Here is a 13,265-nt window from a genome sequence, read left to right on the forward strand (position 1 = left end):
CTTGCTTTGGCCCCTGGGATTCCCTTGGGATTTTGGAGGGTGGGGTGGGGGGGCAATGCTGTAAAGGGGGTGGGTGGGAAGGGAGGTGGGTTTACATAATGCCGAGATGGAGAAATCCAAAGAGGAAACGGTTGCATGCGTAGCAAAGATAAGGCTTTTTTTTCCCTCCTGCTTTCTTGGTGGTACCAGTCTTGACGTCACCGGGGAAAGAAAGGGATAGAGACCTTACATTCTGAAAATTCATAGTCGACCAGGAAATGGGAGACCCTGAGTAGGGCTTGGAGGTGAAACTCAGGGGCACTGGCTCAAGCAGCTCTAGCCAGTGGAGAAATCCTGGCCGCATCACTAGGCAAGGGGTTTCCATGTCTCCTCTTCTTTCCCATGCCGACCATCAAAAAGCATTTAGACAGTAGCTCCTGTTGTGCAAGAGATTTCTCAATTCTCTTTAGCTTGGGAAGGGGTGGGGAGGGAGGTGAGGAGAAAGAGATCTTGAGGAGAAGAAAATTGTTGCTTTTCCTGGCCCAGGTGTTGAGGAGAGGCGAGAGAGAGCTTGGTTGGACGTGCCCCAATCTCGCTTGGGGTGAGTTGGAGAGAAAGAAATAGAGGACATGAAAAGGTTGCTTCCAATTCACCTACATCACGACTGATTTGGGGGAGAATCCATGTTTTCATGGATGGCTTAGGTGAAGCAATGGAGCCGCAGTCTAGTGCACAGAGCTCCCATGAATTCTCGAGTCCACTAGGTCCCCCCCACCCATGCCTGGCAATAGATATGTTCGAAGGGTAGAGCGTTGATGACATATTTGATGCTTTCTGAAAGCTTTCCTTCATGTTAAGCAGGACAGACAGGTGATGTTGAGAGAAGCCTTGCAGTAGAGTTTAAAAATGTGAAGCTGGTTTTTAGGAAGCTGTGAGGTATTCCTACCCCACCCCCATCCCAGTGCCTGGGCCCTGGGGGGTTAGTTAAGGATCTTCTCCCCTTTCTTCCACTAGATTAACAGCAAATTAAAGACTAGCTAGTGGAAAGGATATGAAACTGCTGGATCAGTTGTGAAATGTTGGGTTATCAACCTCTGATAAGATGGTATGGACTGAAGGCCTTCTCTAGCATTGCAGCAGTGGATTTCACAATATTTAGAGTTCTCTGGATCTTCACCCAAGTAGAGCATCAAACATCCGGAGTTCTCAGGTTTTTTTTTCTTTTTTTTTTGGTTGTTGTTGGTAATGGGTTTTGGGTTTTTTGTTTGTTTGTTTGTTTTTATTTTTTATTTTTTTAGGCAGAGGGTAAAGAGAGGGAGGGCTGGCATTTGGCTCTCCAGGGAAAAGAGTAGAAGAGAAGATTTAGAAGTGTCTAATGGGAAATAGCATTTCCTTTCTTTCCCAACCCCCTAGAGAGTTTAATCTATTTCTAGGAGTTGGAAGCATTTTCTCCCTTTGACCATATAGAGCAGGACTTTCCTGAGAAGCTAAGCTATAGTGATTGAGTTGGGGAATGGTCTTTTTGGTACTTGATTTGGGAAATATATCCTGCCTATCTGACCAATATTCTTTCTGGGGGGATCTTTTTAGGAGACCCAATTCTTTCCTTCCCAATTTGTAAAGTTCAGTATCCTTCTTCCTTTCAGACAAGTCTTTTTCTCTTCATTTTCCCCTATGTGACACTGTAGCATCTCCAGAGATAAGTTTAAAAGGGGGTGTGTATCATAAATAAGAATAATAACTGATGTTTATATTATATTTTAAGCACTTTATGCTGATCTCAATTGAGTCATACAACAACCCTTCAAAAAAGATGGTACAAAGTACTTTCATCTCCATTTTACAGATGGGAAAACTGGAGCTGAGAAATTAAATGACTGCCCATGATCATGAGGTTATTAAATATTAAAGAATCAAAGATCTAGAACTGGAAGTGATTTCAGAGGCCATCTACTCCCTCTTCCTCATTTTACAGATGAGGAAATGAGGCAGGGAAAGTTTAAGTGGTTTGTCCAAGATCACATATATGTAGTAGATAAGGGTCAGAGAAGGGATTTGAATCCAGGTCCCTTTGTACCCTTTGTACCTCACTGCTTCTCTGTATTTAAAATCAATTGATAATATATGCTTTTAATTCTAGCTGGCTTGCTGTAGGAACTAGTATTTGGGATGCTAAAACATTCGTTTTGGCTGCACCTTCCTCCTGAAGTAATTGCCCAAGAAGCAAGTCTATAGTTCTTCTGACAACTGAATTTAGATTCTCCTTTGTTTTAACTCCACTAGATTTTTATGATTGTTTATGTTAAGACATTCATCTGATTTTGGTGAATCAGAAGTGCTTTTCATTGTTTATACCCATCTCCTACCTGGAGCTGTGACCCTCTCTTCTTGAATTAATGTGATCTTGTTGAGGGCAGGGCATTGGCTTTGTATCCCCACCATCTAACACGGGACCTAGCACATAGAAATAATAAGTGCCAATTGATTGATTAATTAATGTAACACCTAAGGCTGCTTATATAGGGGTCTATATCTGAAGATTGCCTTTACTACTTCTTTCTGGATCCTTGTTACTCAAATGAGATTGATTGCCCTCTGGTCTAGGGTCCTGTCCCAATCTGGTGGAGCAGCAAGTGGCTGCCTTTTTGTGGGGTCTCTGCTGAGCCAGCTAATATTTTGACCTCAGAATGCCTTGGCTTTGAATACCATGGCCACAGTGAGAAGGTTAATTCCCAGTGAAAAGAGAAGGGAAAGATATGGGGGTACTGATTGAGGGCGGGGCAGGAATTAGCTCTAGGTAACTCATAAAGAATCATTGTGGTGTTTTGGTATATAGATCTACCTTTTAGAGAAGGAGATCTGACCTTAGTGGGAAATGGTACATATGAAGCACTTTATCAAACCTTAATTCATTGTTTGTGTTAGCTGTGATTATTCTTCCCATGCCAATGAAGTTGCTTAAGGCAGCTATCCAGTGCCTCTCTTGTAGCTGGAGCAACTTGACATTGACTAAAGAGAAGTCACTTGTGAAATCCAGAAGTATGAAATGATGGAATAGCTTTATTGCTCCTTACCACTGACTTGGAAAGAAGAAACAGAGCAGTTTACATGCTGGCGGACCCTTTATTTTAAGATCTTCATTTCCCCATCTTTAAAATGGAGCGACTATATTACTCCTTGGAAGCTCATAAGGGATTCTGCAGCTGATGCCAAACCCCTAAGGAGCACTGGCAAATATTTAGTGTCCTTCTTATTCCTCAGGACAGGAAAGCGTCTGGCTTCTAAAGAAGATCATTCTAGAAGATAAGGAATTAGTTTCATGGAAACTCTGGGACCTCAAGGTGTGCTGTGCACTGCACTGGGGCAGAGGAGAGCAGGGTAAGAGAAGGGGGCAGGGCAATAGAGGGATAGGCAGAAGAGACCCTCATTGTGTAGTCATTATCACAACTGCTGTACTCATTTATAGAAGACATAAGGACATAGGATTTCTGAGAAGTCCCTTTCTGCCACACACTGGCTCTGAAACTTTGGGGCAAGTAAGTCAGTTAACTTGCCAGTGTCCCGGGAAACTCTCTAAGGCTGTTCCAAATTGAGTTTGCTGTTAGGCAACAGGGAAGGGAGTTTCTACCAAGATGAAGTCACAGGTCCGCACTACACATAATTCGCTTTGGCATATCGGCTGACAGGGATATTAGCAGACCAGAGTAGTTAGTTCTGGGAATCCAGTTTTAAAGGGAATTTTCAGTGTAGATTGTGGGAGAAGCCCCGATTTAGGTTGATTTTCCTTTGACTACCCGCTGGAATCAGCTTCCTTTGGCTACCTTTGAGTCATATAATACTCCTCCCTCAGTGGTACTCTCACCATCCTTTTATTACTGGGGTAAGAGGTAAAAATGAAGATAATTATTTAGATTTCTCCCTCATCTCCTTGTCTAAAGGATGAACCTTTGCTCTTTCATGGAAGAAAGACCCTAAAACGCCCAGCCCCTAGCTTAGCCCAGCGTCGCCCTGTATATATTAAGTGCTTAATACGTGTTTTGAGTCAAATGAATGTTAAGAAAATAATCATCAGGGCTGGCATAATAAGAGTTGAACTTAAAATTGATGAGCAGATCACAGTCCTATATATTAAGAACCCATTCAAATAACAAGCTGGAAGTCCTGAGTCTTTGTTGGGCAATGTGAATTTCAGAACTTATCATTTTTTCAGCCAGTTAATTGGATGCCCAGATGAATTCGGAGTGGCTTGGGAAGGGAATGGTCTTCCTATCTTCCTATGGCAGAGCCAACTATTGAAAAGAAATTATTTTTGTCATCTCCAATCTCTATCTTCTTAACAAGTGCCACTTCTTGGAGGGTGGAGGGAGGAAAGTCCATGGTTTATGTTCTTAGCAACTGAAGCTACAGGGGGCAGGTAGGTGGCTCATGGACTGAGAGCCAGGCTAAAGATGGAGAGATCCTGGGTTCAAATCTGGCCTCAGACACTTCCTAGCTGTGTAGTCTTGGCAAATCACTTAACTCCCATTAGCTAACCCTTACTGCTCTTCTGCTTTGGAACTAATACACAGTACTGATTCTAAGACAGAAAGTAAGGTTTAGAAAAAAAAATCCACCTTAGAAGGTGTCTAGTCCAATGCTTACCAGAGGCAGGATACTCCTTTTAAGTATTCCCTAACAAGAGGTCATCCATCTCTTACTTGAAGATCTCCAGTGACAGGAAACATTACTTCCAGACTCAAGTGGCTTCATTCTCAGTTATAGCAGAGTAATCCAATTTTCCACACCACTCCAGATTAGAGGATCTTAGATTTCGAATTAGAAAGAATAGCTGAGGTCCTCTAATCCAACCCCCTCATTTTACAGATGAAACTAGGCAACTAGGTGGCATAGTGGATAATGCTTTCAGCTTGGAGTCTGGAAGATGTAAGTCTGAATCCTGCCTCAGGCACTATCTGTTACCTTGTGCTAGTCATTTAACTACTCAGCTGCAATTTCCTCATCTATAAAATGGTTTTTCTAGCACCTACCACACAGGGTTGTTTCAGGATCAAATGGGAAAGTGATGATAATAGCTCCAGCATTTACATTGCACTTTAAGTTTTGCAGGTACTTTATATATGTCATCTCATTTGATCCTTACGACAACCCTGTAAGGTAGGAGCTTTTTTCCCCATTTTACCATAAGGAAAACTGAGGCTCAGAGAAGTTGTAACTTGCCATCGATCAGAAATGTTTCAGATAGGTTTTTGACTCCAAGTCCAGCACTAGCCCCTGCACCACCACCTAATTGTCTCTAATAAATGTAAAGTGCTTGGCAAACTGTAACACATCATATAAATGTTAATTCTTATTATTAATATTTATTAAATGATTTGCCCCAGGTCACATAGCAGCTGGTGAAGCTAGGTTTGAATCTAGTTCCTCTGATTTCATAGCCAATACTCTTTCCACCTTATCTGATAGAAAGAGGGCTTGGAAGAAGAAAAGAGAAGGCACTGGCACTCAACATGCTAAGCCTCATTTTCTTCATCTGTAAATTAAGGAGGTTGAACTTGATGATTTCTGTGGTCCACTGCAGCCCTGAATCTATGAGGCTATAATTCCCAAAGCAGATGGGAATCTGTTTAGTCTGAATTTCTCTTCCCTTAAAGGCTGAGAAGGCCCTAGGAAAGTTTTTCTCTATTAAAAGTCTGCATGAGAGGGGCAGCTAGGTGGTTCAGTGGATAGAGAGCCAGTCCTGGAGACAGGAGGTCCTGGGTTCAAATTTAACCCCAGATACTTTCTACCTGTGTGACCCTGGGCAAGTTACTTAACCCACATTACCTAACCTTTACCACTCAGTCTGCCTTAGAACAGATACTTAGTATACATTCTAAAATAGAAGATAAGGTTTTTTGGGGGGAGAGGAGTTTAAGTCTGCATGATAACTGAATGTGGGATGATGAAAGATTCTCCTAGTCTGTTCCCAGTTAGCTGCCTGGCTCTACACAAGTCACTTAGCCTCATAGGGCATCTTTAAAATGAAGGGGTTGGACTCAGTAGCTCAAGTTCCTTTTTGAGTTCTAAGCCCTCTGTGATTCTCATCCTGAGTCCTGATGTTCATTTTTCCAATTTCCAAAAGTTAGCATCAGACCCCCGGTCTTTTAGATTTGGTAAATAAAGTTTGGATAAATAAAATTTGACTTGGCTGGACTGTTATGTTGTCCTGAAGAACCACAGGTCTTCCACCAGAGCGTGGTCCCATGTTATGGAAGTAAAAAGAGCCCTGATTTGGGGATCAGAGGACCTGGGTTTGGATTCCTGCTTATCTGGTTTTAAGTAATACCTCTGTGACCTTGTTACTCATGTTAATTGTTGATATTAAGTCACTTAACAGTACTGGTCCTCAGTTTCCTCACCTGTAAAGTGAAGGGGTTGAACTTAATGATTTCTAAGGTCCACTGCAGCTCAAAATCTATTGATCCTATAATCCCACCCGATTAGTCTGAGTTTCACCTTCCTTAAAAGCTGATGCCCTAGCAAAGTTTTCCTCTCTTACAAGTCTACATGATAACTAAATGTAGGACAACTAAAGAAATTGGCATTTATTCATTGTTTTGTAGTTTGGGAAGTATAATCCATTCAGTGAAGCGTTTTAAAAAATCTGACAGGTTTTTCTAATATCCTTAGATTGCTAAGAAGAAGAAAAAACTATTGCCTATTTTATTCTTTAAGCTTCTCACAACTCATACTGGAATGTGTACCAATCTGGCTCCCACATCAAATACCTCTCTCTGTCTCTGTCTCTCTCTCTCTCTCTTTCTGTCTCTGTCTCTGTCTCTGTCTCTCTCTCCCCCTTTCCTGTATCCTCTACTATTTCATAGCCACCGGAAAGCCTAAACTAGCCATATTTTACCCTGAGATTGATTGAGTTTCCATTACTAATTAACCCTTCAAGAGTTTATCAGCTAAAAAGTCCCATAAGACACTCTTATTGGCACCATTTTAAGAAAGAAAAAAACAACTAGGCATCTCTGTATTTGTGGTGGAAAAAAAGGAAACTTCATTCTCAATAATAGTTGACTTGAGTGACAAAGCTGTCCTCTATACTCATGCCAGAAAATTCTATCCAATATGAAAAGATCAGGTATAAACTCTTTTTCCTTTGACCTTTTCCCCCAAAACATTAACTCAGTAAGATGAAATTAAGGGGCAGCTAGGTTGCTCAGTGGATAGAAAGCCAAGCTTGGAGACAGGAGGTCCTAGGTTCAAATCTGACCTCAGATATTTCCTAGCTATGTGACCCTGAGTAAGTTACTTAACATCCATTACCCCCCACCCCCACCCCCAAATGAAATCTAGTTGGACCTACTTTCCAGAGGTGATCTTGTTAAACTATGGCTCCAGTTTAATACATGGAGCACTTACTATGTGCACAGTGCTGTGCTAGGACTCAGGGAGATACAAAGATAAATAAGACTTAATTTCTGGCCCTTGGTGGATGTATAGTTTACTAGGGGGTCCACAGGATTGGTGATGGACTGAGGGATTATTGGGAATTTATGTTCATAGAATGTATTGCAGCTGTATTCAGCCCCACCATGTAATTATTGTGAAGTCTAAGAGGCCATTTCCACCTTTCCGACCATTGATATAAATTGGAGCTATCTTCTCTGAAGGAGGCTTTCCTGAATGGATGGTACATACATCCTTAGCTAATGCTGCCCCATTTCCTTACTGTCTAAAACCTGACAAGACGAATTCTCTTACTAAATGTAATGTTGGCTTTGGACTATCTGTCCAGGATCTATCAAATTGGCAAACAATCTCTCTTTAAGAAACCCCAATACAGCAAAGCCTCTACTCTCCACTTTATATTATAAATCTCTTCCTTCCTTGTAAAGGAAGTGATTTACCTATTAAACACCACTTAGGTTCTTTAGTGGAGCTTCAGCCTATGCGGTGAAACAGTGTCAAAATGAGTAGGGAGATTGATCTCTAGTCAACACAAAAGCTTTTTTTTTTTTTTTTTTTTAAATTTAAGAATATCACTAAGAGTGGGGGGCCGATGGCTCAGTGGGTTGGGAGCCAATCTTAGGAACAGGAAGTCCTGGGTTCAAATCCAACCTCAGACGCTGTATAGCTTTGTGACCCTGGACAAGTCACTTAACTCCTGTTGCCTCAACCTACTGCTCTTCTGCCTTGGAACCAATAGCCTAAACAGATCCAATGAAAGCTTCCTTTAATTTTCCTCTATTTTGGCTATAGTAATAGAGAAGAAGGTTGGTACCAAATGAGAAAGTATGAGGGACTGGGAAGGAGAAACAAAGAACTCTGTATCTTCTTGCTGAATTGCTTGTCAGAAAGAAACTTAGGGAAAATGATGCTGCTAGACGAACATACCTTAGGATTTTCTGCTGGCATTGATTTCTCCCTTAGGGGCCAGCATACAGATATCCGCATCAAAATCTATATTTTAATGCCAAATGTTACATTCTACCTGCAGTTGCTAGCCTTTTAGAGCAGCTCATTTTGGGGGAAGAAGCTGCTGACTGAGTTACTTGACTATAGATCTGATAAAATAGAAAGATCTAGGATTTAGAGATACCTAGGTTCTGGTCCTGGTTCTGCCCATAACTGAATAACTGGACACATGACCTTGGGCAAATCATTTTTCCTCAATGGCATGGATCCTCTCTCTGAAAATTAAGGGAGTTGGATTCAAAGTAACTAAGATTTCTTCCAACTCCAACATTCTATGAATCTATGGTACTAACTCCTGTGCAGGTGGCTGTGTTGAGGTAAAAAAACTGCTTACCCAGGGGATTCCCTGGTAGGATTTCCCATCTAATTAGTACCCTCCGATTCTAGGATTGGAGTCTTAAAATCATGTTGCACTATTCTAAAAGGCTGAAGGTTTGCCAGGTATACAATAGTAATTAGAAATATGATCTCGGTAGAAGCAGCAGTTTCTAAGGGACCAAGTCTTAGTTTGGTAGTGGGGTGAAGAATGAATAATTGGTTTCATTCAGATTTTCTTTTCCTTTTTTTTCTTCAGGATCCATTTTGTGGCCTTGAGACTCAAGGGTCCAACTCTCAGTAAATAACTAGGATGCTAAAATTTTTTTTTTTTAAACCCTTGTACTTCGGTGTATTGTCTCATAGGTGGAAGAGTGGTAAGGGTGGGCAATGGGGGTCAAGTGACTTGCCCAGGGTCACACAGCTGGGAAGTGGCTGAGGCCGGGTTTGAACCTAGGACCTCTAGGTTCTCTAGGCCTGACTCTCACTCCACTGAGCTACCCAGCTGCCCCCTAGGATGCTAAATTTTAAGCCTGAAAGGAACTGAGAGACATGGATGCTCAGAGAGGCTAAATGATTCCAATTCAACTCAGTTTCATCAAACGTTTATTAAACACTTTTTATTTCTAAGTAGTGGAGGTGAGAAGAGAGGACATTACCAACAGGGGGCCCGGCCTTTGCAAACACACAGAGGTAGGAGATGGAAAGCTATGTTCAGGGAGCAGCAAATAGACCATTGTGTCTGGGCTGAAAAATGCGTGAGGGATAGTTATACTAAATTAGTCTGAAAAAAAAAGTTGGAACCAGATTGTAAAGGCCTTTCAGTAACAATTTCTGTTTTACCCTAGAGACCCTAAGGAGCAGCTGAAGTTTTTTGAACAGAGAAGTTAATATCATCTCAGACCTGTGCTTTAAGAATATCAATGTACAGTGTCACACAGATAGTAGAAAAACTTGAATTGAAATCCAGGTCCTTAACCCCATTTGTCCATTAAGGAATGCCCCTTTTGGTGGTGGATCTGAGAAAGTACTTTAGAGCCAACATAGGCAGCACAGAATCTCTGGCAGTTTCATGTCTGCCCATCCAGAGGCTCTTTAAGCCTCATTCTTCTCATCTATAAAATGAAGGCTGTCTCTCTTAACTCTAAAATTTGATTGTTCTGGAGTTGGTATCTGCTGAGATGGTCCACTCTGCAGATAAACATCCTCTTTTCCAGAAGACTTAAGACACTATGAGCTCCAAAAGAGCCCATGGCTCCAATGGAGGACAGAATGTAAGACTGGGATTGAACGGAAATACTTGATCCAGTTAGGGCCACCATCCTGCATGCCTTTGAAAGGAAATGTCTTCCTTTCCTTCTCCCCAACCCCACTCCCATCCCCAAACATTTTTCCAGCAGCATTTTTATTTCCTAAGCACTTTGGGGGAAAATTGAACCACTGCCTAGCACAGACCTAGAAACTCCAAGGTAATCTGGGGTCTTCGGTTAGTTACTTTGTTTAAGTGATGGGATTTAGATGAGAACGGTTTCTCTCGCCAGGCATAGTCAATTCAGCAAACATTTCTCTGGTTTGAAAGAAGTCTTTGGGCTCGCATGAATGCAAGGCTGAGGAGAAATCTGTTACTGAACAGATCCTTCCTCCCCAGTTTTCATTTCCTTTCTCTTTTCTAAGAGAAATTCCATTCCCTTTAAATAGAACAGTCAAAGCGAATTGATCATTCATGTTCTATATGTCCACTATTGAAGCGTGTAAAATAATTGCTTTTTGCCTATGACTATAGATAATGAGAAGAAAAAAATGTCTTTTCCTTAACCACTCCTTTTTTTAAAATATCATTTTGGGTTGTTGTGGTGGTGTTATTTTTCACATAGAATATTAAGCTCTTTAAGATGATTCCATGGTGATTTTAGGGAAGAATGGAACATATTCTCCTTCTGGTCTGAGTGCTTAATTCAAGCCTTCTTCAAGTGAAGAGCTGAGCATTCGATGACTTAATATTTCTGACCAGGCTTTTCTCATGAATAAGGAAGGATCAGATGCTGATTAAAAATTAATGAGAAAGTATTCAGTGTAAAAATATCTGAGAAGGGAAACAACCTGAAAGGCTTATCCTTTGAAGGAGTGGAATTGTTCTTTATAGACAGAGGATGTCCGGACCCAAGTGGCCGATTCTCCTGAAGAGCAGAGAAATGGGCATAATTTGTCAAAAATAGAAGCCTCTGGGAAGGCTAGCGCTTTTTCAAACACTCTTGAGATACTTAAGTGAATGAATGAGAACTGCCTTCTAAGTCAGGATGAATATATATGTTCCAAGAAATAATTCCCCAGAATTTGAATACTATTAGCCACTTTCCCTTGGGACCTCTTCCCTCTCTCCCTCTTAAGGAAAAAAAAAATTATGGGAAACTCTGTACTATTGGACCAAGTAGAGGGGGGGGGGGGGAAGGAAGAGGTAGCATTTTTATTCTTTATTTCTCCCCCTCCCCTTTCCCTGGAATTCTTGAGTTTTGGGATGGAATCTTCCCAGGCTGGGCTGTTTTTTTCCCTTTTCCTTTTGGATTCCAAATACCGTCCCTTGGGCAAAGGCCTCTGAGACTCATGCTCAAGCGGCTGCTACTTTAAATTGATCTGCAGCGGAATTCCAAAAGTAAAGGTCAGCAGGCGAGGAAATTGCACTTCTAATAGAAAACAATGTGCACTTTCTAAATTTGAACCAAGCAGTTTCCGTTCTTTGATTTAAGTTTGGTTACTTCCTGGGGTTCCGTGTCAGGCTCTGCAGTTGAATCTCTGGCCCTATTCCAACGTAAAATTGCACTCTCTCAGTGAAATCAGAAACTGAAGTGAGGTCTGGCTAGCTATTCTAGTAAATGCCATTTATCCTAAATATTATACTGCTCTACATTTGGAAATTGGTAATATTCATTTTCTCCTCTAGATTTTCCCTTAGTTTGTCACAAGCTGCCCTGGAGGTTGGTGGCCAGTAGGGATGTGCTACCATTTGTGTATACATTTGAAATTCTGGGTTCCTGAGCAGAAATGGCTTTTTCTATGCCCCCCCCCCCCCCACTCCAGTGAAGGGTCTGCCTGGGCAGCACTTACATGTGCCTCCCGGTTATCTAAATACAGACTAGTCCTGGGAGATGGAGAGCCTTATCAGGAAACGATGGGCATGTTGACAAGTGAGATGATGAATTCCTCTCTTCTCTTTCTATCTTGACTGTCTTTCAGGACCCCTAGACGCCAAGTTTCTCGGAGCAGTACTGGACCCCTGGCCCCTATGGAGCCCCCAATCCCCCACAGTATCCCAGTGAGCCCAAGCGCAGTCATGGTCCAGCCCCTGCTGGACAGCCGCCTCCCATATGGCCGGCTGCAGCACCCTCTCACCATCCTGCCCATTGACCAGATGAAGACGACCCACGTAGAAAACGATTACATCGACAACCCTGGCCTGCCTCCAGCAGCGGGCGCTAAGCGGCCCAGGGGAGGGTACCCCGAGCCAGCCCCTGGCCTCTCTCGATGCGACCAGGATGTCACCCACCCCTGGATCTCCTTCAGTGGGAGGCCCAGCTCCATCAGCAGCAGCAGTAGCACCTCTTCAGACCAGAGGCTCCTGGACCACATGGCCCCGCCTCCTGTGGCTGACCAGACTTCCCCCAGGGCAGTGCGCATTCAGCCCAAGGCCATCCACTGCAAGCCCCTGGACCTGAAGGGGATGCCACCCCAGGAGCTGGACAAACACTTCCTGCTCTGTGAGGCCTGTGGGAAATGCAAATGTAAGGAGTGCGCCTCTCCTCGGACTTTGCCCTCCTGCTGGATCTGTAACCAAGAATGTCTCTGTTCGGCCCAGAGCCTGGTCAATTACAGCACCTGCATGTGCCTGGTGAAGGGGGTCTTCTACCACTGCACCAACGAAGACGACGAAGGCTCCTGCGCTGACCACCCCTGCTCCTGCTCCCACTCGAACTGTTGCGCCCGCTGGTCCTTCATGGGGGCTCTGTCTCTGGTGCTGCCGTGCCTGCTCTGCTACCTGCCGGCCACCGGCTGCGTGAAGCTGGCCCAGCGTGGGTACGACCGCCTGAGCCGGCCAGGCTGCCGTTGCAAACACACCAACAGCGTCATCTGCAAGGCAGCCACGGCAGTGGACAGCGGCAAGACCAACAGATCAGAGAAGCCTTTCTGATTTTCCTCCCTCCCCACCTCGTGGCCTCTCGGGCTCTGTCTGTTGCTGACCGGTAAACCTTGCCAGAGAAGACTGCTGAGGGGCCAGGTCTTCTGCGTCCCGAGGATCCTCGGTTCCCCCTTCCGCCCCTTCGGATTCTGGGAAGAATCAGATTCGTCATCGGTCGACTCCCTCCTTCCCTTCCCAAACGAGGCACTTTGGGCTCTATTCAGGGTTTTGGAACTTTTGTGTGGTTTTTGTTTAGCTAGAACAGAAGCGGGGAGGGGGAGAGGAGTGTTGTGTGATATGGACTTGAGATTTTTCAGAAGACAGAACATAGATGTAC

The 13,265-nt window shown here is 43.3% G+C and overlaps 1 protein-coding gene across 1 annotated transcript in view; it reads left to right on the forward strand.

Annotated features, from left to right (window-relative positions):
• The window catches only part of SPRY4 (sprouty RTK signaling antagonist 4), an 18,942-nt gene extending 5,886 nt beyond the window's left edge, over window positions 1-13,056 (forward strand). The window contains exon 2 of the mRNA XM_044661820.1: window positions 11,989-13,056. Coding sequence (XP_044517755.1) covers window positions 12,038-12,940 — 903 coding nt within the window. The 5' untranslated portion in view covers window positions 11,989-12,037 and the 3' untranslated portion in view covers window positions 12,941-13,056. The remainder of the gene's footprint in view (window positions 1-11,988) is intronic.
• Window positions 13,057-13,265: the final 209 nt, after the last annotated feature.

This window comes from Gracilinanus agilis, chromosome 2 (genome assembly GCF_016433145.1).
Source record: "Gracilinanus agilis isolate LMUSP501 chromosome 2, AgileGrace, whole genome shotgun sequence".
Taxonomy (NCBI): Eukaryota; Metazoa; Chordata; class Mammalia; order Didelphimorphia; family Didelphidae; genus Gracilinanus; species Gracilinanus agilis.